This window comes from Pristis pectinata, chromosome 18 (genome assembly GCF_009764475.1).
Source record: "Pristis pectinata isolate sPriPec2 chromosome 18, sPriPec2.1.pri, whole genome shotgun sequence".
In the NCBI taxonomy this organism is placed as follows: Eukaryota; Metazoa; Chordata; class Chondrichthyes; order Rhinopristiformes; family Pristidae; genus Pristis; species Pristis pectinata.
Genome location: NC_067422.1, coordinates 10,198,796 through 10,221,769, shown reverse-complemented (window position 1 = coordinate 10,221,769; position 22,974 = coordinate 10,198,796). Strand labels below are relative to the sequence as shown.

The following is a 22,974-nucleotide window of genomic DNA, read 5'->3' as shown; positions in this document are numbered from 1 at the left end:
TTCCAGAGAGAAAGGGATATTTGGGTCCACCATAGAAGGCAGACTGGACCTTGGTTAATATCTGAAGACAATGTCTCTGATAAGCCTGACGTTAAAATGACATTTCTGTAACATCTCAACTCTCTGAAGTGAATAGGAACCCACTTTTTCTGCCTCAGAGGCAGGAGGATTTATTAGTCATCATTCTGCACAAGCAGAATCTTAAACTGGCAACACTTTGAGACTGAAAATTCTGTCAGTGAATTTCTGATCCAAACATAGATAACGGTTTAGGCTGCTTCTCAAAAAGTAGCAGAAGTAACAGAGAACAAATGAGAAAACAGACAAAATATATGACAAAAGATTAACGTGTGTCAACTTAGTGCTCTCACACTCCACCCAGTTAAAGGTAACAAAGGTCAGAGGGCAGCTTGGAAGGGATTTCTGGTCCATTCCTGCCAATCAATTTTGCATATCTGTAGGCACAGCCCTGGGCACTGGTTCCCTGCTGACTCTTATGACCAGCTAACAAAAATAAAAATGCTTTTGATTTAAATCTGAGAGACAGTTCAGAGTCTTGCCTGTTTTTCTTCACCAAAAGGACTCTGGGATTAATGTTTAAGGACACCGGTTAAAATGACAAACTGCTTTGCACAGATTTGTAAGAGGTCTTGGGTGAGGCATTAAAAGGCACAAGTTAAAGCAGGGCAGATTAATTAGCAGTAGTCAGAACCGATGCATTGAAAGCTGCTTTCTGTCCCAGTCCATTTGCCAGGGTAGCTTCAGCATATTGGAAAAATGAAGGTATCCTCCTGAAAGTCATGTCCCAAAGGAATGCCAGTCACTTTTAATGGAAAAACAAAGCAGTCAGTCGCTGGTGGGTAGCAAGCACCATAGTTGTACCACCTCTCCTCAGAGGAAGCTATACACAACACACACTAAACCTGTAGAGGGCTGAAGGCCTCTCCCACATCTGACTTTACACTATTGGCACACAAACCCAAAGCAAGGTAAGGTTGTCTTAGTTTAGCCTCAGATACTAAGAAAAACTGAATCTAAAATAGTTAATTATGTAAAATCAATGTCACACAGCAATGTTTATTAGAGCAAAAAACAAACTGCTGGTGGAATTCAGCAGTCAGGCATCACCTGCGAAGGGAAATGGACATTAACTGTCCACTTCCCTCCACAGATGCTGCCTGACCAGCTGAGTTCCTCCAGCAGCTTGTTTTTTGCTCCAGGTTCCAGCAACTAGTCTTTTGTGTCTTCAGTGTTGATTGGATTGTGCTTTATTGTGTCGCTGAGATGTATACAAGGATTTCAGATGCATCGACTATTATAACGTGGGCATTCTGCACTAATAATAACCCAAATACAGCATAGAAGATCCCTGTTTTTGGAGGAGGAGGAGTGCTGGGATTCATGGAACACTTACCACTCTGTTCCTTCCTCTGGTTACTGTGGCAGAGTTTAATACCTAAATAAAGAAAGAGTTCCTATGCAAAATTTCTTCAACGCTTCACTGAACTGCCAACCTTTATCACAAGCTTAAGTCCAAGAGTGGAGCTTGAACCCATGTCTACTAATAAATAAGTGAATGTGCTGCCAAATGAATCAAGTCTCAGCAAAAATTTTACACCCAGTTAAACAACTACAGAACTGGGAGTTTTTTTTTCTCTCTTCTTCCTTTCTCCCTTTGGTAAACAAGTAGTTCACCTACCAAAAAAAATAATCAGGAACGCCTTCATGCAGTAAAGAGAGACAGATCAGACCTATTCCACACAACTGAGGAAAAGTGCATTCTTTGAAAATATTTGTTTTTAGATCCAACATTTCAACCACTACCAAAAGTTAAAAGATAAACTACCACCCACCTTTTGCATGAAAAGTCCACCCTTTTCTGAAGTACTCACGTAACATTATTCTATCTTGTAGCCCACTCTGACACACGCTGCTGTAAAATTGTCTGGCAATGTAAACATAAGCTGAAGGAATGGCTCCTGCTACACCCTTAGCACCGAAGAAACCGTTCACCTCTGGAGAGGCTAGCAATATTTGGTAATCTGCACTGGTTCCCAAAATTAGATCCATATAGGTTTGAGTAAGATTGAAATACCCCGAAGTCAAGTAGATCCTAGAATCCTCTTCAGCTTCAGTCATCAAGGCTTCAGTCACTTGCTCATCTATTCTAATTTCAAATGGCTTCATTTGTATTATGGGGTAAATCCAAGTGTCTGCCTCTCTGAGAGTTGGATCGATGTCAGAAGTAAGTGCCAACTCTTCTTGAGAAGGGCTCTTAGCCAAGCCTGTTAGGTGGGTTGTGTGTTGCTGCTTGCGTCTTGCCTCATTCACCACAGCCATGACCCTCTCATGTGCTGCCGCACAAAAATCTCTTCGACTGCCTGAAAAATAATTTCAACAGTAAACTCAAGTATTTCTGCTGGATGTTCAGTACAGGTTTACAAAAAGTCTAATTAAAGGTTAAATATTAACCAATTTGAAAATTTCATTCCAAGTTTCCTCAGAAATTGACATCTGCAAATCTTGTTCCCAAGCGTTTTTAATTTTATCTAGAGGCACCTTACTCATTCCTAGTAATCTGTCATAAATATTAGATATTGAGCCATCATGAAAGGGTTCCAAATTAAAAATTACATCTACTAAATTTTTATCAGGACTCAAAGGAAAAGAATGTAATTGAGATCGAAGAAAATCTCTAATTTGTAAATATCAGAAAAAAAATGAGTTTTTGGTAAATTATACTTGGTAGACGATTGTTCAAATGAAGAAAGGTTTCCTCCAACAAACAGATCCTGAAAACAAGTAATACCTAAATTGTCCCACTCTTTAAAAACTACATCAGTCATAGAAGGTTTAAAAAAATAATTATAGAAAATGGGACTGGACAAAGAAAAACTCAATAAGCCAAAATATTTTCTAAATTGTAGCCAAATTGTCAATTTCTGAGGAAACTTGGAATGAAAGTTTCCAATTGGTTAATACTTCGTCATTATGTGCCCGTCACTCTCTCCTTCAATTTAAAGTGGTCCATAGAGTTCACTTGTCTAACGATAAACTATCCCGTTTTTATTCCGATATATCTCCTTACTGTGACAAATGTAATAACGGAGTGGCTTCTTTAATTCACATGTTCTGAACATGTCAGAATCTTAAAAAGTATTGGACAGAGGTCTTTCATACTTTTTCTGTACTTTTCAAAATAAATTTTAAACTTAATCCTTTGATCCTTATGATCCAAGCAAAGTGGACAACCACACATTTTCCACATTATACTTCACCCACCAAATATTGGCTCATTCACTTCACCTATTTATATCTCTTTGCAGATGTGTCCTCCTCACAACCCACTTTCCTATCTATCTTCGTACTATCAGCAACTTTGGATGGAATTCATTATGTTCCTTATGGCAAATTGATAAAGCCTCAGCCCTGGTCCCCGCAGCCCCCTACTAATTATGGCAAGCCAACCAGAAACTGACCAGAAATTATCCTGATTTTGTTAGTTAGCCCACCAATTTGTAACAAGATAAATAAAGTTAAGGCATAAATAGAAGTACGTGGGCGTCGACAAAATGCCTGACATATGGCAAGTGACAAAGATTGACAATTAAATATTCCAGTGTACTTTACTTTTAGAAGAAAAGGAGGAAGCGTAACACTAACAATTAAGGATGGGATAAAAAAAATAGAAAGCTCCAAGAATCGAGTGGGATCAGTGCAGTGGAGCTAAGAGCGAGCCAGGGTAAGATAAGGTTGTTGGGTGTGGCCTCCAAGTAGTGATAATGCAGGGCAGGATATAAATGAGAAAATTAGACAAATGTGCAAAAGGGGGAATACAATAATTATGTGGATTTAAATCCACACATAACTGGGCAAATCAAAATTAACAAAAGTTTTCTGGATCAGTGTGTTGGGAAACCAATGAGGCAAGAGTCCATTTTACGTTCAGTACTGTGCAATAACAAAGGGTTAATTAATAATCTGTCAGTTCAGGGCCCTGTAAAGACTGACCATAATACAATAGAATTTTACATAAAGGTGCAAGTTCAATACAAAACGAGGCTCTTAAATCTAAACAAAGCAAACAATGAAGCGGGAGTTGGCTATGGTAGTTCAGGAAACTGCATTGAGAGGTATGACGGTAAATAAAATTGGCTAACAATGAAAGAGTTAATACACTTAAGAAGTAACATATACTCCACAAGACAAAAAAAATGCATCAAGAGGAAAAGTAGTCCAGCTGAGGCCACCAAGTTCAAGATAGCATTAGGTCAAAGGAAAAGGCTTCTGGTGTTGACAAGGAGAGTAATCCTGAGGATCAGGAACATTTCTGAATTCAGTGAAGAACGCTGATCTTCATTGAAAATGAAAAGCAGAATTTGAAGTAATCCAGTGTGAAACACAAAAACAGACTGCAAAAACTGCTATAGCTATGTAAAAAAATTTAGCAAAAGTTAAAAATGTTGGTCCTTTAAAGACTGAGACAGGAGAAACCGTATTTGGGAATAATGGTAGAAAAACTGAAGAAATATTTTGCATCCATCTCCATGGAACACACAGAAAACCCGCTGGAAGCAGCAGTGCACAACGGGTTGAGTGTAAGTGAGGAGCTGAAAGACATTAGCATTAGTTTTATTAGAAAAATACCACTGAGGAAATTAATGGGACTGAAAGCTGATAAATCCTCAGGACCTGATGACTGCATGGTGATGTTTTGTAAGTAGCAGCTGCGGAGACAGTGGTTGTCGAATTTCAAAATTCCAGATTCTGGAGTAGATCCCAGCTGGAAATCAGCAAATGTAACTCCACTAGTTAAGGAGGGAGAAAAGGAAATCAGGGAACTACAGACTGGTTAACCTGACATCAGCAGTGAAGAATCAATTCCCGCTGCTGTTTGTAAGGATTTTGTACATTCTCCCCGTGACTATGTGGGTTTCCTCCAGGTGCTCTGATTTCCTCCCACATTCCAAAGATGTACGGGTTAGGAGCTGTGGGCATGCTCTGTTGGCGCTGGAAACATGGTGACAATTCCGGGCTGCCCCCAGAACATTCTTTGTAAAGGATGCATTTCACTGTGTGTTTCGATTTACATGTGACTAACAGAGAAATCTTATAATGGTAACAACGCACTTAAAGAATAATAGTTAGAATGGTCAGTGTCTAGTGTATAATGAAAGGATATCACGTTTGACAAAATCAGTTAGTTTATTTTTAGGTAACTCACAGAATCGATAAAAAGAAACTAGTGGATGTGATATATTTGGATTTATGTAAGATGCCACACAAGATGTTATTATACAAAATAAGAGCACATGGGATGGGGCAAATATATGGGCATGGATTGATACTTGGTTAACAGGCAGAAAACAATAGGAATAAACCAGTTACTAAGAGGTTCTGAAGGGAGGGTGCTACAAGGATCAGTGCTGGGACCCCAACTATCAGCAATCTACATCAATAATTTGAAAAAGGGGACCAAATGCAATAAATCGAAATCTGTCGATGATATGTGGCCAGTTGCCAGTGTGGGTCGTGAAAAGGATGTGTGTGTGGTAACCTCCTTGAAACATACAAAATTCTTAATGGCAGAATAGATACAGGCAGAGGTTTACCCTGGATGGGGTGCCTCAAACCAGCAGTCACAGTCTCAAAATGGGGAAGGGGAGGCGTTACCATTCAGGACTTAGATGAGGAAAAGAAGTGGTGAATCTACGGAGTCTCAGTTATATTCCAAATATCCAAGAAAGAAATAGAAAAAAAAAAACTGTTTAGGGAAATCAAGGGATCATAATGTTATTGAAAGGCTGAATATCCTATTCCTGCTTGTATTTCTTTGTACAATAACTTCTCGCCTAGCACTTTATCACTGCCTTTTGAGGATCCAAGTCTTCCCATTCCCCTTCATCCACCCATTACATATTGAAAGAAAGCCAATAAGTTTGTCAAATACTATTTCCCTCTCTTAAAACCATGCTGACAGGCTTCATTGTATTTTGATTTTCTAGGTGCCCTGCTACTACTTTCTATGTAATAAACCCCAGCATTTTCCCCAATGACGGTTGGTAGATCAACTAGTGTATAGCTTTCTGTCACCCTCCTTTCTTGAATATGGGCTTTACATCTGTGGTTTTTCACTTTGCACCGACCTCTCTAGAATGCAAGGATCTTTGAAAAATCACCAGCGATGCAGCCACCTTTTTTATGACCTTAGGACACAGGCCATCGGGTCCAGGGGACCAGTCAAACTTTAGTCCGTTTATTTACTTCGTACCTCTTATTGTTTATTATTGTATTTCTTCCTAAATTATTCTTATTCTAAATTTATTTTCTCCCTCTATGTTAATAAACATCCTAAAATATTCTACATCTTCTGCCCTAGCATTAATCTTCCCTACAGTTTACGTGACCACTTTTAATTTGATTCCATCCTTAACACGTTTGGTTCTGTAGAATATGATGATATGAATTGTTTTTAAGCTCAGGTTTGCAGAATTCATTTTGACTTTTCAGCGCTAAATTTCACCAGAAGCTTGACAAATACACTGGCATTCATCCATGGTCTTTAGGTTAAAATATTTGAACTCTCCAATAAAAAGCACAGGAGTAGAACATTTACCACACTGATTACAGCAGTTGAAGGAAGACAGCTTGGCACCTCCTCAAGGATAACTAGGAAAGAACAATAAATCCTAAGCTTGTCAGCAATGCCTAGCATAAATTTTTAAAAAAGGACCACACTTTACAGTCAGAAATACTGTGTAAACAGCATTCTAGAAGAGATTTAGACAACTCAGTACAGGGTACCACTTTTGATGCTTGGTGCTTTTTTTAGCATTTTATCATGAAACGATTTGAATGCAATTCATACTTAAATTATTGAAGCATCATGAGCCAGTTAACAAAAGATTCAAAATCCATCTTCTAGTTGTGGATCAGAGGGGTATGTGGATAACCCTTTATAGTTCTTCATTAAACATTTCCCTTTTTAGTGATAGAGGTACATCTTTTGCACCCTGCCCATTTAATGGCAGAGCTATGAATTAGGTTTGAATATAATCTCAGGTTCAGTAATGCTGATTATTTGCATAAGCAGTCCACTCTTCTCTTTAATTTGGTATAGCCGCACTATCCAAAATCCTGTGATGTGATCATGTTACCTCATAGGAGATTTTAAAACTTCCTTTGTTATATGACATGTATGCTATGATCTTTAAATCTGTCCTCAAATGTACTTTAATACTTTTTCTAGAAGGAGCACTACCGCAGACATATTGTGAGGAAGATGGGTGTTTTTTGTTATTGTTAAATGAATGAATATACGAAAGATGTGAAATAATTCCCACTGGGAAAAAAATTGGCCCTTGTTTCAGTTTTCATGAGAGGAAGGAAAAGTCAGCCATCGTGTGTGATTCTCAAAGATCTGAGACAAGAGAGCACCACCGGCTAGTTTCACAGGCATTCAGGCTCTTCTCAGTCAGGCTAAAGGCAGTTTAATTGAAATTCTCTCTGAGCAACCCCTAGATAGGCAAAGGATGGGAACTGCAGCTCTTAGAAGCAAGAGAATGAAGCATAAGGAGAGTTCCAAAAAGGATTTAATTAGAGCAGGCAGGAATTTAGTCTCATTTAAGAAATGCTAAAGAGCTAGCCAGAATTCAGAGAAAAGACAGCCCAAGGAAAGGGCAGATACTTTAGCTTGGCAGAAGAACAAGAATGCTGCAATTTACAACTTGTCACATGAAAAGAAACAGGACCAATTCTAAAATTAGATGAAAAATTACTTTAGATATTTAGCTGTTAGTTGTGTTAACAGTTGCATAACATGTTGGTATGCCTTCTTGGCTCATTCAAAGGCCTTTTGTAGGTGATTCATATGGCAGTACAAGCAGGTGTAACTACATTAAACAAGCAACGATGTCTTGAATTTTCAGTATATAACAACTGTAAAATGTTTCTCAGCTAAAGTATAGCTACAGCTGGAAAGCTGAACATAAGAAATAAAAGAAAGAGATAGTCACACAGCCCCTCATTCCCTGATCCACAATCCATAGATGATCTGCTCCACTAAACAATAAGAACATAGCTGATCTTTTATCACAACGTCACTTTCTGAACTAAAATATCCAAAACAATTTTCACCCAGAAATGCATGTATGCAAAGACACAAAGCAAATAAGGAATATCGGCTAACGGATCAAATGTCGATCCAATCAATTTATTGAGCCTTTATAAATACTCAAAAAGAAATTGTTGTCACTGAAATAACCTTACTATCTAAACAATCTAATCATAAGCAACGTTTAAATGGAGAGACCTGTGCTCTCTCAAATATTAAATTGTAGAACCATGGCCTTACAAAAGTATGCCCAGTTTTGATAATGTTATGGACAAAGTAACTTAATTTTAATTGTGCCTTTTATAGTCATTTAGTACAGGATGTCACATTCTTAACACTGGGTTCATAATCACACCACTGGCACTCATTTACACAACCCCTATCGGCACAAATCTCTGAAACATAAATTCCAAGAATTGAATGATTCAGGGTTAATATTTCACTACCTCCTAAGCATAATTCTCTGTGGCAAAGCTGACCTTACAGTCTGCTTCAGTAAAGATAATGTACTTATTTAACAATAAATAGTCCGCAATGATCAGTTATTAAATATTTGACCAAGACATTATAGTTTTTCACAAATCATATGTGGCAAATCTATTTTCATGCATCTGAGGTGGGTTTCAGTAGTAGACAGGTTTACCGTTTGAAATGTAATTGCCAAAAAATTATCCTTCAAACCATTTTTTTTATAAAACATATGAGCTAGATTTTGTCCAAAAAAGTCAAGAAATCAAGTAACAACTTGATTTGCTGTCACACTAATAAATTTATATTGAAATATGAAGAAGCTTGAAAAATTACCTCAAAAGTTGCTAGAACAACATAATATTCAGATACAATGCAGGATTTTTCCCAAATGTTCACTGTACTAAAATTAGTGGGCGAGACACAACATTTAATTCCAAAACTGGATTGACAGCCTTTATGTTCACTGTATTCCCTTTGGTTCCTGCAGTGTTACTTTAACTTTAAATGTCACTGAGATTTGTTTTTGAACATTTAATCTTGCCAACTGTTAATAATGGCCTTACATCTACTGTATATCAGTAAGAAAACAGGATTAAGTAGCCTTAAAAATACATGCCATTACCACAAGGTGTCACTGTGAAACAGGGAAAGAGTATGCATCACAATGACGATAAAGTGGTAGTCGGTACTAGCACACAGAAGTTAAAAAGTTAACAGATTTCATTTTAAATCTATTTGGACTTTTAGAATTAAAATGCTAATATATTCCCACTTCCACCTTTCCAACTCCTGCTCCGGGCACGGTGACTTCCACCTTCTGAAACAACTGTGTCACTGCCACAAATACAGCCATCAGTCATCATAACCAGGATTGTGCTGCTTCTCCTTCTCAGCTAGCTACAGCTCCTGACTGAGCAGCCAATGCTCATCAACCCCAACATGCTGTCAGCTGTGGTATTGGAGATAAAACTTTTTCTATTCTATGCTATAGCTCTTAGAGCGAGTGGTTGCAGTAGTAGGTAAAGACTTTCTCATTCATATACCTGAGTATACTGGAGCATTAACCTAGATTTTTATCCTCAAGTCTCTGGAATGGTACTTGAACTTGAGCTTCTGAGCCCAAGACAAAAGTTCTACCAGATGAATCACTGCTGGCTTTTTGAGCTGGAGTTAGTTGGAATCTGAACTCAAGTATATTGAAGCCAAGAACATTGACAAAAAAGGTTTGCACTGCCTATATTCATTAGCTATCGGATGCACGTGTGTGCCTAGATTAACAGGGCCTTTACCTGCAGTTAGTTCAAAGAATAGTACAGCACAGGAACAGGCTCTTTGACTTGTAATATCTGCACTGACCATGATGCCAACTTAAACTAATCCCATCTGCCTGTCATATCCCTCTATTCCCTACCTGTTTGTATGTCTGTCTAAATGCTTCTTAAACATCTGCTTCCACCACCTCCCCAAGCAGCATATTCCAGTCACCTATCATGCTCTGTGTAAAAAAAAATCTATCACTGTAAGTCTCCTTCAATCTTTCCCCCTCTTACCTTAAAACCATGCCCTCTACTCATTGACATTTCCATCCTGGGAAAAAGAATCTGACTCTCTACCGTAAGATTGCTTCTCATGATTGTATAGACAGGTGACCCCCATTTTACAGGAGGCTTGTGTTCCTAGAAAAGGGCCACATCGTGATTTTTTGTAATGCAAAGTGTGTCATCGGTGCATTCAGCAAGAAACACGAGTTGAAAAAAAATTGTGTTACTTATTTTCATTTTGCCCCCCCCACACAAGTTCCATGGCAGCGAATTTTATTCCGTATCTCAGATTTTTGGGAAGTGATTTGTGAATTCTGTAAGGGCGAATTTCTATTACCCGAATTGTGGTAATGCAGGGGTCACCGATAACAGTTAGTGGTCTGAGTGTTGGATGTGGCAGAAGCGGTTGGAGGTCCCAGATGGGTAGATTTTGAAGGTTACGAGATGCGAGCCAGCCAGGAAGCAGTAGGGGTAAAGAGTGTAGATAAACGAATAGCTGAACAGGGGATCAATCCTAGTCAGATTTCTAGTGCCAGGCTGGAACTTGCTTGCAGAGACCTCATTTAAATCATGCTTCACTGCTATTAAAACCTGGTTTGACTGATAGCTTCTAAAGACTGGCATCTTCAGAACCACATGGGCTAATTTCTCCCATCCACTGCATGGAGAATGGTATCAGTTTGTTCATATTCAATGCAGAAAGCGACTGATCCCCTCCTGTGCAATTCACAACAGGTGGAATTGCTCTGAACTTGAAATTCAACCTGAAAACCATTATAATCATGTTCCACATTCGAAAAAAATCAATTTTCTTATGCATAACTAGGGGATCAAATTTCTAGGTTACTGTTTTCTCCATACATTTCAAACAGAAGGTAGCAATAACTAATTCATTTAATTTTGTTAAAAGAAAAAAATCCTAATTCAGTAGGATACAGGCTCGGAGACAGATTAAGTCTAATTGTGGGAGTGGTTAATTGACCCTACCTGTGAATGGGTGGACCATTCCTGGTTTCACATCAGCTGTATCATTCTGCTCCAACTGAAGCGAGATATCACTGACTGCACTGACCAGCTCATCAAAGAAATCTGCAATCTCACAGCAGTCACGGAGTAAAACATAACGATCCTGGCGATTTGTAAAGTAGGAATCACTTAGATTTGCTCTAGAATGTGTAAACAGAAAGGTAGATTTTTACAATTTGCAATATCATTTCAGCTCCCCAAATTCAGGTATCTTCAGTGCCTAGTTCAGTATAACTAGCAGCAGTACACTGATTACATTCACAAATTCTACTCCACCAAACAGATCTTTTTTTCCTTGTCACATGGAGACTGATGACAAAACCACAGGTGGCGTGGCTCCAGAAAGAGATTGGGGTTCAATCCCGACCTCTGGTGCCACCTGTGTGGAGTTTACATGTTCCTCCTGTGACAGTGGGTTTCTTCCGGTTGCTCCAGTTTTTTCCCACATCTCAAAGACAAATGTGTTAATAGGTTGACTGGTCACTGAAAATTCCCCCTAGAGTGTAGTGAGTGGTAGAATTGATGGGAATGCAGAGAGAATAAAATGGGATTGGTGTTGGATTAGTATAAAAGGGTGCTTGATAGTTGTGTGGACTTGGTGGGCTGATGGGCCTGTTCACATGCAGTATGATCCTATGAAAATTGAATCACTGGTCCAGACTTCGGAGTAAAAATAACCACAAGGCTCGCGATGTTCATCATTATTAAAGCAATAGTCGATCAGTAATTTCTGACTGCAGACTGTTAAACATGGAAATCAGGAGTTCCTGGGTGAAATACCCCACTTTTCTACTGCACTGCCATAACAGCATACTGCCAACAGACTTGCTATTCAAGTATATCCAAATCTTCCATTATAGCTATCCACAAAACATACCATAAAATTGCACATGTCTGTTCAAAACAAATGAAGTTTTAACAGCCAAAGAACTTCTCTGACACTGAAACTTAACTTCTTTAAGTCTGGAGAATCATTTCATCAGATTCTCAACGTACTTGTGATTTAATATTATTGTTAAACAATCCCAGCTTTTCTTTCCCCTCTTAGTTTTTGATTTGCCATTGAATTAACTATTTTAATCTACACCTCCTGGTTTAGACTCTGAATGCCTGAATCAACAGGATTTCCAAAGTGACTGGTTATGGTGATGGACAGTTATGTGCCCTGTTCCCGTAAGTTCCAATCCCCTGCCTTGCTGTTTCATGCCTTACAGGAGTCTGTGGGCATGTGCAGCTATAACCATTGGCTAGGGTTGTTCACACACTTTTTCCTTTCAACAATTACACTTGATCCAACATTGAATATCAAACATAAAACAGTGGAAGACTGGAAGGTTTTGGTGATCAGAGGGACTTGGCTGTCCTTGTACAGGATCACTAAAGGTTAACCTACAGCTGTAACACTGTGTACAGGTCTGATCTGTACTTGGCTCACCCCATCCATGCCGACCATTGAATCTACCTACACTAATCCCATTTGCCCACATTAGCCCTGTTGCCTTTTATGCCTTGGTATTTCAAGTTTTTGTCTGGATGCTTCTTAAATGGTGCCACCACCATTCCAACCACTCTCTGTGTGATTGGAACCCTTCTGAATTTCCTCTCACTTTATCCTTATGCTTTCATGTTTTAGACAACCTCCCAACTTGGGGGAAAAAATCCTTACTATCTACCCTGTCATACTCATTTTGTTTTATATATACGTCTATCAAGTCCCTCCTCAGCTTCCTCTGCTCTAGGGAAAACAAACCCGGCCTATCCAATCTCTCATTATAAATTAAATGCTCCAATCCAGGCAACATCCTGGTGATTTTCCTCTGCATCCTCTCCAGCTCAACGATATCCTTCCTATACCCAAGGAAAGATATACCTTTGATTGAGAAAATTTAAGAATCACTAGGATGGCAGGTCTGTCACATGACAGGAGATTAAGCAGATTAAGCCTGTCCTCACTCGAGTTTTGAAATATAAGAGGTGATCTCCCTAATATGTACAAAATTATAGCAGGGCTTGACAGGGTAAATGCAGGGATATCCAGAGCCAGGGCACAGTCTCAAAATAAAAGGTTAGCCATTCAGAAATAAAAAGATTTCTTCAGCCATTGAGTGCCAGATTTTGAAATTTTCTACCCCTGAGATCTGTGGAGTCTCAGTCATTGAGTACATTCAAGACAGTGATGTCTGTCTTTTTAGATATTATGGGAATCAAGGGATATGGAGTTAGTCAGGAGAGTGGAGCCAAGTTAAACATCAGCCATGATCTCCAACAGTGAAGCAAACACAAGGGGCTACTCCTGCTTCTTAGGTTCTGTGGTTTCACCATAGTTGGCTATACCTTTAAACATCAAGCTCACATTCACACCCTAAGCGTCTCAGACTTTTGACCTCTTTTCCTTAAAACCTCTCTTTTTACCCAAGCTTTTAGTCACCTCACCAAATATGTCCTCCTTCGACTGGTTATCAGTTTGTGTCAATACAGAACATAGAAACAGTACAGCATAGAACAGGCCCTTCTGCCCACAATGTTGTGCCGACATAGCTAATCCCTTCTACCTACAGGATGCCCATATCCCTCGATTTTCCTCTCATTTTCCTCTAATACTGGGCACCTGTGCAGCAGCTTGGAATATTTTGTTGCCTTAAAAGTGCTCGACAAATGCAGGTTGTTGGATTTTCCCAGGAAGGTAGGGGAAGAGAGAGAACACACAGCCTATTTCCTTTTTCAATCCTAAATGTACTCCGACTAAACGCATCCTACAAGTGAATCAGGCAAATAAATCACAAAACCAGTAAAGAAAAAAAAAACTTGCATCATGAATGAAATTAAACTGATTAAAGTGCTTAGCATAATCTCCCAAAATGGTGGGTCAGCTTGACTTTAAAACAAAAATACTGTGACACATGATTTCAAACTACCAACTACACATCAGTAAATTTTCTACAGGGTTTTGTGGCATGCCTTTGTCCTGTCATTGAGAGGCAAACTCTTCATTACAGTATCAAAATCTGATTCCCAAAATGCAGCTGTCAAATGAGTTCCCTGAGCTTGTGACATCCAGCAGCTAAACAGAGACAGGAAGCACTACTTGCAAGTAAATCTCCTGACGTGCCCTCTCCTCACTGCTGTGATTGACCAATACAACCCATCCCTCCGCATAATCCCAAGTCGCCAGCCCCACAATGCACAGATCGCCTCCCCGTCAGCGGCCAGCTCAGCTCTGGCCTGCCACTGTGGCTTTCTTGTCTAGACTCTCTGCTGACAAACAACTGGGTGGTAATCTGGGTAAAAGAAAGACAATACAATGAAGATTGCAGTTAAATTTGGCAAAATCCTGCATACTGGGGATTTCTATTCTCTGCCACCACATTTATTAACCCCCAGAATTATCAGGGGCAATATTCAATCTATTTTACAGCTCAACTATTTTATACTCACCCACTAATAATAACGTTATTGTCAACGAGGTAGATTTTGATGTGTTGTAGGCCAATTGTCTCATTGAACCGCTCTGGAACAAGGAGTTTAAGAATACCCCTGAGATCTGGGGTGTGATATAAAGAGATACGCACTTGATTTGGAAACTTCTTCAGCAATGGAATCAGCATAGTTCGAGAGTTCTTCTTCCCTATGGAATAGCACAATACAATCACAAGTAGAATGATAAGTGATTCTCAATTTTAAGAATTTCTCACCGAACAATTAATGCGCAGAATTTTAATAAATGAAAATTAAATAAAAACTCTCCAGCATAAAAGGACAAAACTACCTTTCATACATCTTTCCCTTGAACCATGTTTTGCAGCTAAACTTCACACGTGACAAAAGATAAGCATGACATTTATTTAACCTTAGACTTTCATTTCCCTATGTCACTAATGAAGACATGGTCAGACATTGTGCCCCCAGTGTCTAAATACATGTCAGCATTCAGACCCAAGAGCAGCCAGGAGGGCTCCAGGAGAAAGCCCAAAATTTTACGGGAAAAGCCCAAATTGAGTTTCCCAGTTTTATTAGCATATTCTTGTATAAACCCAGATCAACATTAACCTAAACAACAGTAGACCACAACAGGAAGCCTCTTGGAGAAATGTGTACTAACTTTAGAGCATCCAATTTAATACACGACTTTGAGCAACTTACACAGAGTACACGAGTAGTCTATATCATTACGAGTGTGCTTGACTCTTCAAAAGTCATTCTGTTCTGTCACTTCATATTAAAGTTTGAAACATACAATATACAACGTGACAAATTATAGCTTTATTTGTTAAAAAATGCTATAAATATTAATGAGAAAGCAAGCACAACACTTAAAATATACAACTCGCCTTCACTCATCACCAAAAAAGTATAATGGGCATTTTTCATTACAATTTCATTAATTAACTTACTGCTATAATTCTTCCATGGAGTTATTTCCATCATTACAGGAATAAATAAATATTTTCATGGTAACAATTGTTACCTTTTACACACCTCTAGACCCTCTTGTGCAGTCTAGCAGAACAGCAACTGTAAGATCAGGTATCATAGTTTCCTCCTGTGACCTTCGCAGAGTTTCTTCAATACAATCAACCTAAAGAACATTGATAAAAGCCACACTTTATTAACCTGAAATATCAATTCTATCAATATTGTCAAAACTTGAAAATTTCAATTTTCAATTCTTGAAAACCAAACAATAACTCCCCTCCCCTGCCACGAAATCAAATCCAAATTGTCTTGATTTTAGACGTTAAAACAACACAATCTTCCAGTTTGTATTGCCATGTCATCAGTGTAACTTGCCATGGGATGTGGCATTGTCAGAACAAGATTTTTTATATTTTTGTTAATTATTCAAAAATTAGACCAACTTTATCAAGTCTGGGCTTTCTAATAACATTAGTGACGCCCAAATGGATTCCAAGTCTTTCATTTAAAAAAGTCAAATACTATTTACATTTTAAACAAGAGGTACAGAATCACTTAATACAATTTGTCCCACTATACAATTACATTTACTCCAAATTTTTTATATTTTATAATCTGTTATGATTTTTATACAAATGAATTTTCAATTTAAAAAACTGGATTTGACATCCTAGATTCTTCTAACCTGAAGCATAAAACAGACGAAAACACATTTTTAATTGAGCTCAACACATCAGAAACAGCTGCAATGAATTGTATTTGCGTGACCTTGGTGCTCTGCAGAAATCCAACAGCAACTACATTCACAGAAACATTGCCCCAATTTACTAAACAAGCACAAAATCTCTTCAAGAAGCCAAAATACTCAAAGATTTGGAAACCAGACTAGCCACTTAGTGTTACTGCAGTAGAATGGTTAAGTTGCTTTCGCAAACTTCCCTCCGAAATGGCCCAACAACACACTAAATTCAAGAGCAATTAAAAGACATATAATAAATGTTGGCCTTGTAAGCAGTTAAGTCCATATAATGAATGAATAAAAATCTCAATGATCTTAGTCTTCAAAAGGCAGAAGACTTAATCATCATGCTCAGGAAGTCTTACTTCCTAACACATTGTTTTCCCTCCCATTGTTCTGTCAGTACCATAAACATCTACAAATTAGACTCATAGTTCAGTATATGTTTGGATTTAAAGCTGCCTTTTATTTCCTCTGACCATATTCCCAGCGACATTAGTCCCAGAAACCAAATGTGACGGGAAAAGATGCTCATGTCTGTAGAAGGTTCTCTTGACCTAGCCAAGCGCAATATGTGACTCGCAAAATAACAAATCCTCTCTGTGGGAATCAGTCTCCTTTAGCTTCAATCATTCCACTGGGATATCGTAAACACTTTGCTCAAGAACAGTTTGGCCATAAAACCAAATTGCACACCATCCTGACTTTGAAACGTTTCGACATTACCTCATTGTCACTTGGTCTACATCCTAGACTACCTTGCCCAAAAGGAATGCAGAGTAACTTCACCAGATGGACTGCAACTGTTCAAAGTAGCTCAGCATCACCTACTCAAATGAAATTAGGGATGAACAATAAATGCTGGCTTTACCAGTGAGACTGACATCCCTAAAAACAAGTTCTGTACATTGTGCGTCTGAAATACAACATGATGCATGAATCAATTCTCAATCATTTGCAGATTTTGATGATTACATGCCTGACTTTGCTGAATACTTTTTCATATAATTCCTTAATTCTCTGGAAACTGACAAAGTAAAATACCATTCAATAATTAACTTCTCTAGTATGTTACCCACCAGCTCCTGTTCCAAAGGACCTGTTCCAAGGTACAAGGAAGCCAAAACAATTCTCTTCTTTGCCATTTTGATGTGTTCCTACTTATACAAATAAAATCAAAACATTATTTCAATGTAATCATCTATTAAGAAAACACATAAATTTATGCACAACATTTGAGGTAATTCAAAGCCTCAAACACCAATTGGCCAAGACCATCCAAATCCTTTCCCTCAAACTACATGAAACTAAGATCCCAAACCTCCAAGAACGTATTATCTTCTATTCAGTTTAATTTTTTACTAATGCTTCAGTACACTAAAAGTGTGTGTCTTTAGATAAAATCTCCAGAGCACAAGCAGAGCTGCAAGGCTCATAGTTTCATCCATGTGTAGTATGATGCTGAAGACAGCAAGAACTTTGTATTCACTTTAGAACAGTGTGCTATTATACATTCTATTTAGTTTATCAACACTTTGTGATTTGTGCAACTAAATATTGTCGAAAGTCACTGGTGTGGTAATGGTTAATGTGTTAAACAACTAAATTTAAGCTTGGTTGCTATATTGTTTTGTCATGTAATGGGAAGTTATTTGATCATGTCTATAAAAGATTTTGCCATTAATAGAAAGAACTACTTTGGACTGGAGTTAGAAGTGGGGTCAAGGATTAAATTGGAGAAGACATACCTATAATTTGCTGTCACCAGAGCTTTGTAACAGCAGAAGAAATGGGAGAGAATTGTTTGATTTTCTCAAGAACTGTTGATTTCCCGGATTGATTGAGCAGATTTTGCCACAAACTGTAGCCATGGCCAAGTAGTGTCAAGAGCTATTGAAGACTCTTATATTTGCTGTTGCCAGGAACAGCAGAATGTGGCTATGGGTTGTGTTTACTTGAATAGTATAAGTTGTTTGTTCCTGTTACTAATTGTGTGATAAAACAATTAACTTCAACATATTGGATAAGAACTATAGTAAAACAAATCCAGTGTTTTTCAACACTATGGTTTAAATTACTTTTTTAAAATTCATTCTTGGCTTGCAAGTATTACTGGCGAGGCCCCTTCCTAGTTAGCCTGAGATGTTGGTGGCCATTCTGGAGATGCCGCTTCAGTTGAGAACCCATATGGTTTGTATGGACAGTAATCCCACATAGGCTACAATAGGCAATGATGGCATGTGCCCTATACATTCATGAGTTAATCAGATGTGTTTTTAAATGGCAATCTTAATTTGCTCTCAAACCAACTTCAAATTCACATTCCTTGGATGAGTCTAGACCTCCTGCAATATAGGAATAAACCAAACACAATCGCAATGAGCAGATTATTTAAAAATATGCAAGCACCACACTACAAAAGTAATCCCTGCAACTTTATAGTCATTTATCACAGGAAACTTCAACACAAAGAAAGAAACTAGTTATAGTTCTGTCCACCAATGCAAAAAAAACAAAATGAAGTGAAATATCAGTTCAAAATTTCAAACATCATTTTCTCATATACAGTGCAGGAAGCCAGGACATGTACACATAATATTTCCACATCCATGATTAATTTAATTATCTTTTGATGTTAATTGATGGGATAAAAATAAATTTTTGGAAAGCAAATATAAACAAAAATCTGGTTAGGAACAGTTTTGCTATACTTTTACTGATCAAATTTAGAAGGCATGTAATAGATGAAAAGATGCTGTCAAATGTTCAGATGAGAACTGCTTTGCTTGACCAAATTATTCTCACCTTCAATGTATCATAGAATTCTGAGGGTGAACGTAAGACATTCACTTGACTCCCTGAAATTCCAAAAGCTGGAACAAGCTCTCCAATCCACTGGAACCGCTGAACATTGTGTGCAGAAATGCAACAAGGTGGAGGGGGCAGATCAGCTCTTGCTTTAGCTTGAGCCAGTAATGGAGCCAACAGCAGGTATGAAGACCTAGGTTCAAAGAGGTTTTTAGTATTAAAAAAGGCAGCAGGAAAGTTTCGAGCCTGCAAGTTTTTTTAAGAAGAGATCAGTTATTTCATGTTGATTAAGTTCAACTGAAGTCACTAGTCAAGACATGGAGAAATTACTCAATTTAAGAAATCAATAGCTCCATCGAAGGTAATGAGAATATAGAAGTAATTAATAATTTCAAATGTTTAAACTTTAGCATGGTAGTTTTTAAAAACTTAAGCTCTTGCCATACAAGATAAATTACAGTTTCTTTTGAAAGCAATGTAGTCCATGAGAGGTTTGGAGCATACAGATAATTTCAAATTACACTTAATTCACTTAACCCATCACATACATCTTTGGAAATCAAAGAATACTGGTAAGCTTAACACATTTTAGATCTTGCTAAGTCTTGCAATGATTTATAACAGTGCAACATAAAAAGAAAATACATGGAAATGCCAACATGAAAAGAAAATCTAGCACACAGTAATAGATCCAACAGCAAAGGGCTGTTGGATCTATTACTTACGCCTGCTCCATCATTCAGTTAGATTATGGCTGATCAGTACCTCAACATCACAACCTATGTTAACTATGTATACCTTGGTAATGTCACCAGACAAAAATGCACCAACTTGTGTTGAAGCTCCAAGTGGCCCAGCATCCTCCATCTGGGAGGATTAGGGCTGTCAAGGCTAGAATTAGGAAACAGAATTTATTTCTAACCAATTTGTTATTCATCAAATCAGCACCACCTCCCTTTCGCAACACACACAAAACGCTGGAGGAACTCAGCAGATCCTGATGAAGGGTCTCAACCCGAATCACTGACTGTTTGTTTCCCTCCATAGATGCTGCCTGACCTGCTGAGTTCCTCCAGCATTTTGTGTGTGTTGCTCCAGATTCCAGCATCTGCAGAATCTGTGTCTGAACCTTCCTTTTGTATTCCATTTAGGTCTAAATTCCATTTATGCTATGCCTTCCATCAGAGTAGTAACAAAATGGGAATTTACCAATCAGCAGTGGATATTAATTGAAATTGCAAAGGATGCTAACACTCGGACTGGTCAGTAAGTGTAATTATTTAAAGCTTTAAGTTTGTTTTGTTATGGTTTCCAATAATGAATTCCGGCAAAAACTTCTTTATCTGGAGAGTTGTGAGAATCTGAAGTTCACTACCACAAAATGGTGAAGGTGAATACATATAGGAGCACTTAAGGGAAACGTACACATAATGAAGGAACAGTAGGATATTTTATTAGGATCACATAAAGTACAGCAAGAAGAGAAACAAAGGACTGCAGATGCTGGAATCGAGATGAAAAACATGATGATGCTGGAGGAACTCAGCAGGCCAGGCAGCATCCGTGGAGAAAAGCAGGTGGTCAATGTTTCAGGTCAGGACCCTTCTTCAGAACTGAAGACGAGAAAAGGGGAAGCCCAATATATGGGAGGGAAAAGCAGGGCAGTGATAGGTGGTGAAAAGAGGGGAGGTGGGGTGGGCACAAGGTGGTGATAGGTAGATGCAGGCAAGAGATAGTGATAGGCAGATGTGGAGGAGGAGGGGAGAGCAGATAAACGGGGGGATGGGTCAAAGGTAACACCTGCATTCCGTCCGTAACCGCGATCTGCATCTCCCTGTTGCCAGTCACTTCAACTCCCCCTCCCACTCCATCACTGATATGTCAGTCCTCAGCCTCCTCCACTGCCAGGAGAATTCCATTTGCAAACAGGAGAAACAGCACCTCATTTTCTGTCTTGGAACCTTGCAGCCTAACAACATGAACATTGAATTCTCCCACTTTAAGTAGTCCCTACACCCCTCACCCCCCCCCCCCCCCAATAACCATGCCTCTTTTTTTCTTCTCTTTCCTAGGCTCTCTCTCTCTTTTTTCTACCCCCCCCCCTTATTCTCCTTACCTTTGACCCATCCCCCAGTGGATATGCTCTCCTCTCCTCCCCCGCACCTGCCTATCACTATCTCTTACTTGCATTACACCACCTTGTGCCCACCCTGCCTCCCCTCTTTTGTCCACCTATCACTGCTCTGCTTTTCCCTCCTATATATTGGGCTTCCCGTTTTCCCATCTTCAGTCCTGAACTGAAATGTTGACCTCCTGCTTTTCTCCATGGAGGCTGCTCTGCCTGCTGAGTTCCTCCAGCATCATAGTGTTTTACAACAAGAAGAGGCTAGTGTGCGCTGTAAACAAAAACCAATCAGATCAAATGATCTCATTCTATGTTGAATATTCTATGCAACGACACCTCCAAGAAATTGAGGTTTTGCAGATTATCAGTTAGATCATCGAACTCTCATTTTCTCACACAAGGTTAAGAGATCAGAGAAAGGTGTCTTGCTCCACAGATACTGCTTGACCACTTCAGTACTTTTAGTATTTTGTTTAATTACCTCAAAATAATTTAATTAAGTTCCTATTATCATTACAGGTCCTCCCCAAGTTACATACGCCTGACTCATAGACACCCCGTACATACGAACAAGCGTTTGGGAGCTCAGTGGGATGGATGGTGACGGGTTTACCGGCTACTGCAGGCATCATCTGCCGGGTGGGTACGAGGCATTTCCGTGTGCCTTCTCTCCCCCACCCGCAACAATCGGGGGCTGGGTCTTGCCGAGCAGAGCTGGGGGCGCTGAGCGGCCTCACTCACCGAGCCAGTGAGGCCGGCTACCATCACAGGTGCTCCTGTGATCCTCTCCTACACACCGTCCCTGTTCATTTCCCCACTTACCAACAGTTCGGCTTACGAACGGTTCACGGGAACTGAACCCTGTCGTAACGTGGGGGCTGCCTGTTCCCAAAACACAGCATCCAGAACACCCTGACCACCTCCCCTCTCAGTCCAGGTGAGGGGTCTCCACACGAAACGTCGACTGTCCATTGCCCCCCACAGACCTGCTGAGATCCTCCAGCATCTTGTGTGTTGCCTCTGAAGCCTCCTCCAACCTCAGTCAACTTCTCTTTTTTAAAAAAGATAAACTTAGATGACTGAAACTTCCCGCGTCCAGTGGGGGAAGGAGAACGGGGAGCCAACGAGTGGGCGAGCAGCCGCTCAGTTCTCGGTGCATTCCCCACAGACACGACCCCAAGTGTCACCGGGCAGCCCGGCGGCTGCAGGCGGGGTCCCGGCCCCGGCCCCGGCCCGGCGGCTGCAGGCGGGGTCCCGGCCCCGGCCCCGGCCCGGCGGCTGCAGGCGGGGTCCCGGCCCCGGCCCCGGCCCGGCGGCTGCAGGCGGGGTCCCGGCCCCCGCTCTCTCCTCCGCCGAGGGAGCCGGGATCCTGCCGCAATCAGCTGGCCGCAACACTCACCTCCGCTCCCTTCTCCTCAGCGCCACTTTACTCCTCGTCAGGCCGGCGGCGAGGGGTTTGAGCACCGAGGCCACCAGCCTGGACGCCGCCGCGGCAGCCGCCATCGCTGCAGCGTGGAGCATGCTGGGACAGACGGGACGTCCTCGATGCCGGGCTCCGGGTTGTCCCCCACACCCTGACCCCCCCCCAACCTCCGCACCCCCCCACACCCCGCACCCCCCACACACTCCCCACACCCCCCCACACCCTTCACACACCCCCACCCTCCGCACCCCCCCACACCCTCCACAGCCCCCCACACTCCGCACCCCCCCCACACCCCCCCAACCCTCCGCACCC

The 22,974-nt window shown here is 40.1% G+C and overlaps 1 protein-coding gene across 4 annotated transcripts in view; it reads right to left on the bottom strand.

Annotated features, from left to right (window-relative positions):
* The window catches only part of LOC127580018 (CDP-diacylglycerol--glycerol-3-phosphate 3-phosphatidyltransferase, mitochondrial), a 34,910-nt gene extending 12,142 nt beyond the window's left edge, over positions 1–22,768 (bottom strand). Inside the window, exons 1-7 of one of the 4 annotated variants that reach the window (XR_007957766.1) lie at positions 22,636–22,768; positions 19,109–19,304; positions 17,383–17,460; positions 15,628–15,727; positions 14,587–14,776; positions 11,113–11,291; positions 2,096–2,381 (exon numbers count right to left, since the gene is read on the bottom strand). Coding sequence is in view for 3 of the 4 variants with exons in the window: in XM_052033150.1 (XP_051889110.1) it covers positions 1,854–2,381; positions 11,113–11,291; positions 14,587–14,776; positions 15,628–15,727; positions 17,383–17,460; positions 19,109–19,304; positions 22,636–22,757 (1,393 nt within the window). In the remaining variant the exon portion in view is untranslated. Of the gene's footprint in view, positions 1–1,853; positions 2,382–11,112; positions 11,292–14,586; positions 14,777–15,627; positions 15,728–17,382; positions 17,464–19,108; positions 19,305–22,058; positions 22,152–22,635 lie in introns of those variants that run through there. The other 3 variants (XM_052033150.1, XM_052033152.1, XM_052033153.1) reach the window with 3 other exon arrangements.
* Between the last annotated feature and the right edge of the window lie 206 nt (positions 22,769–22,974).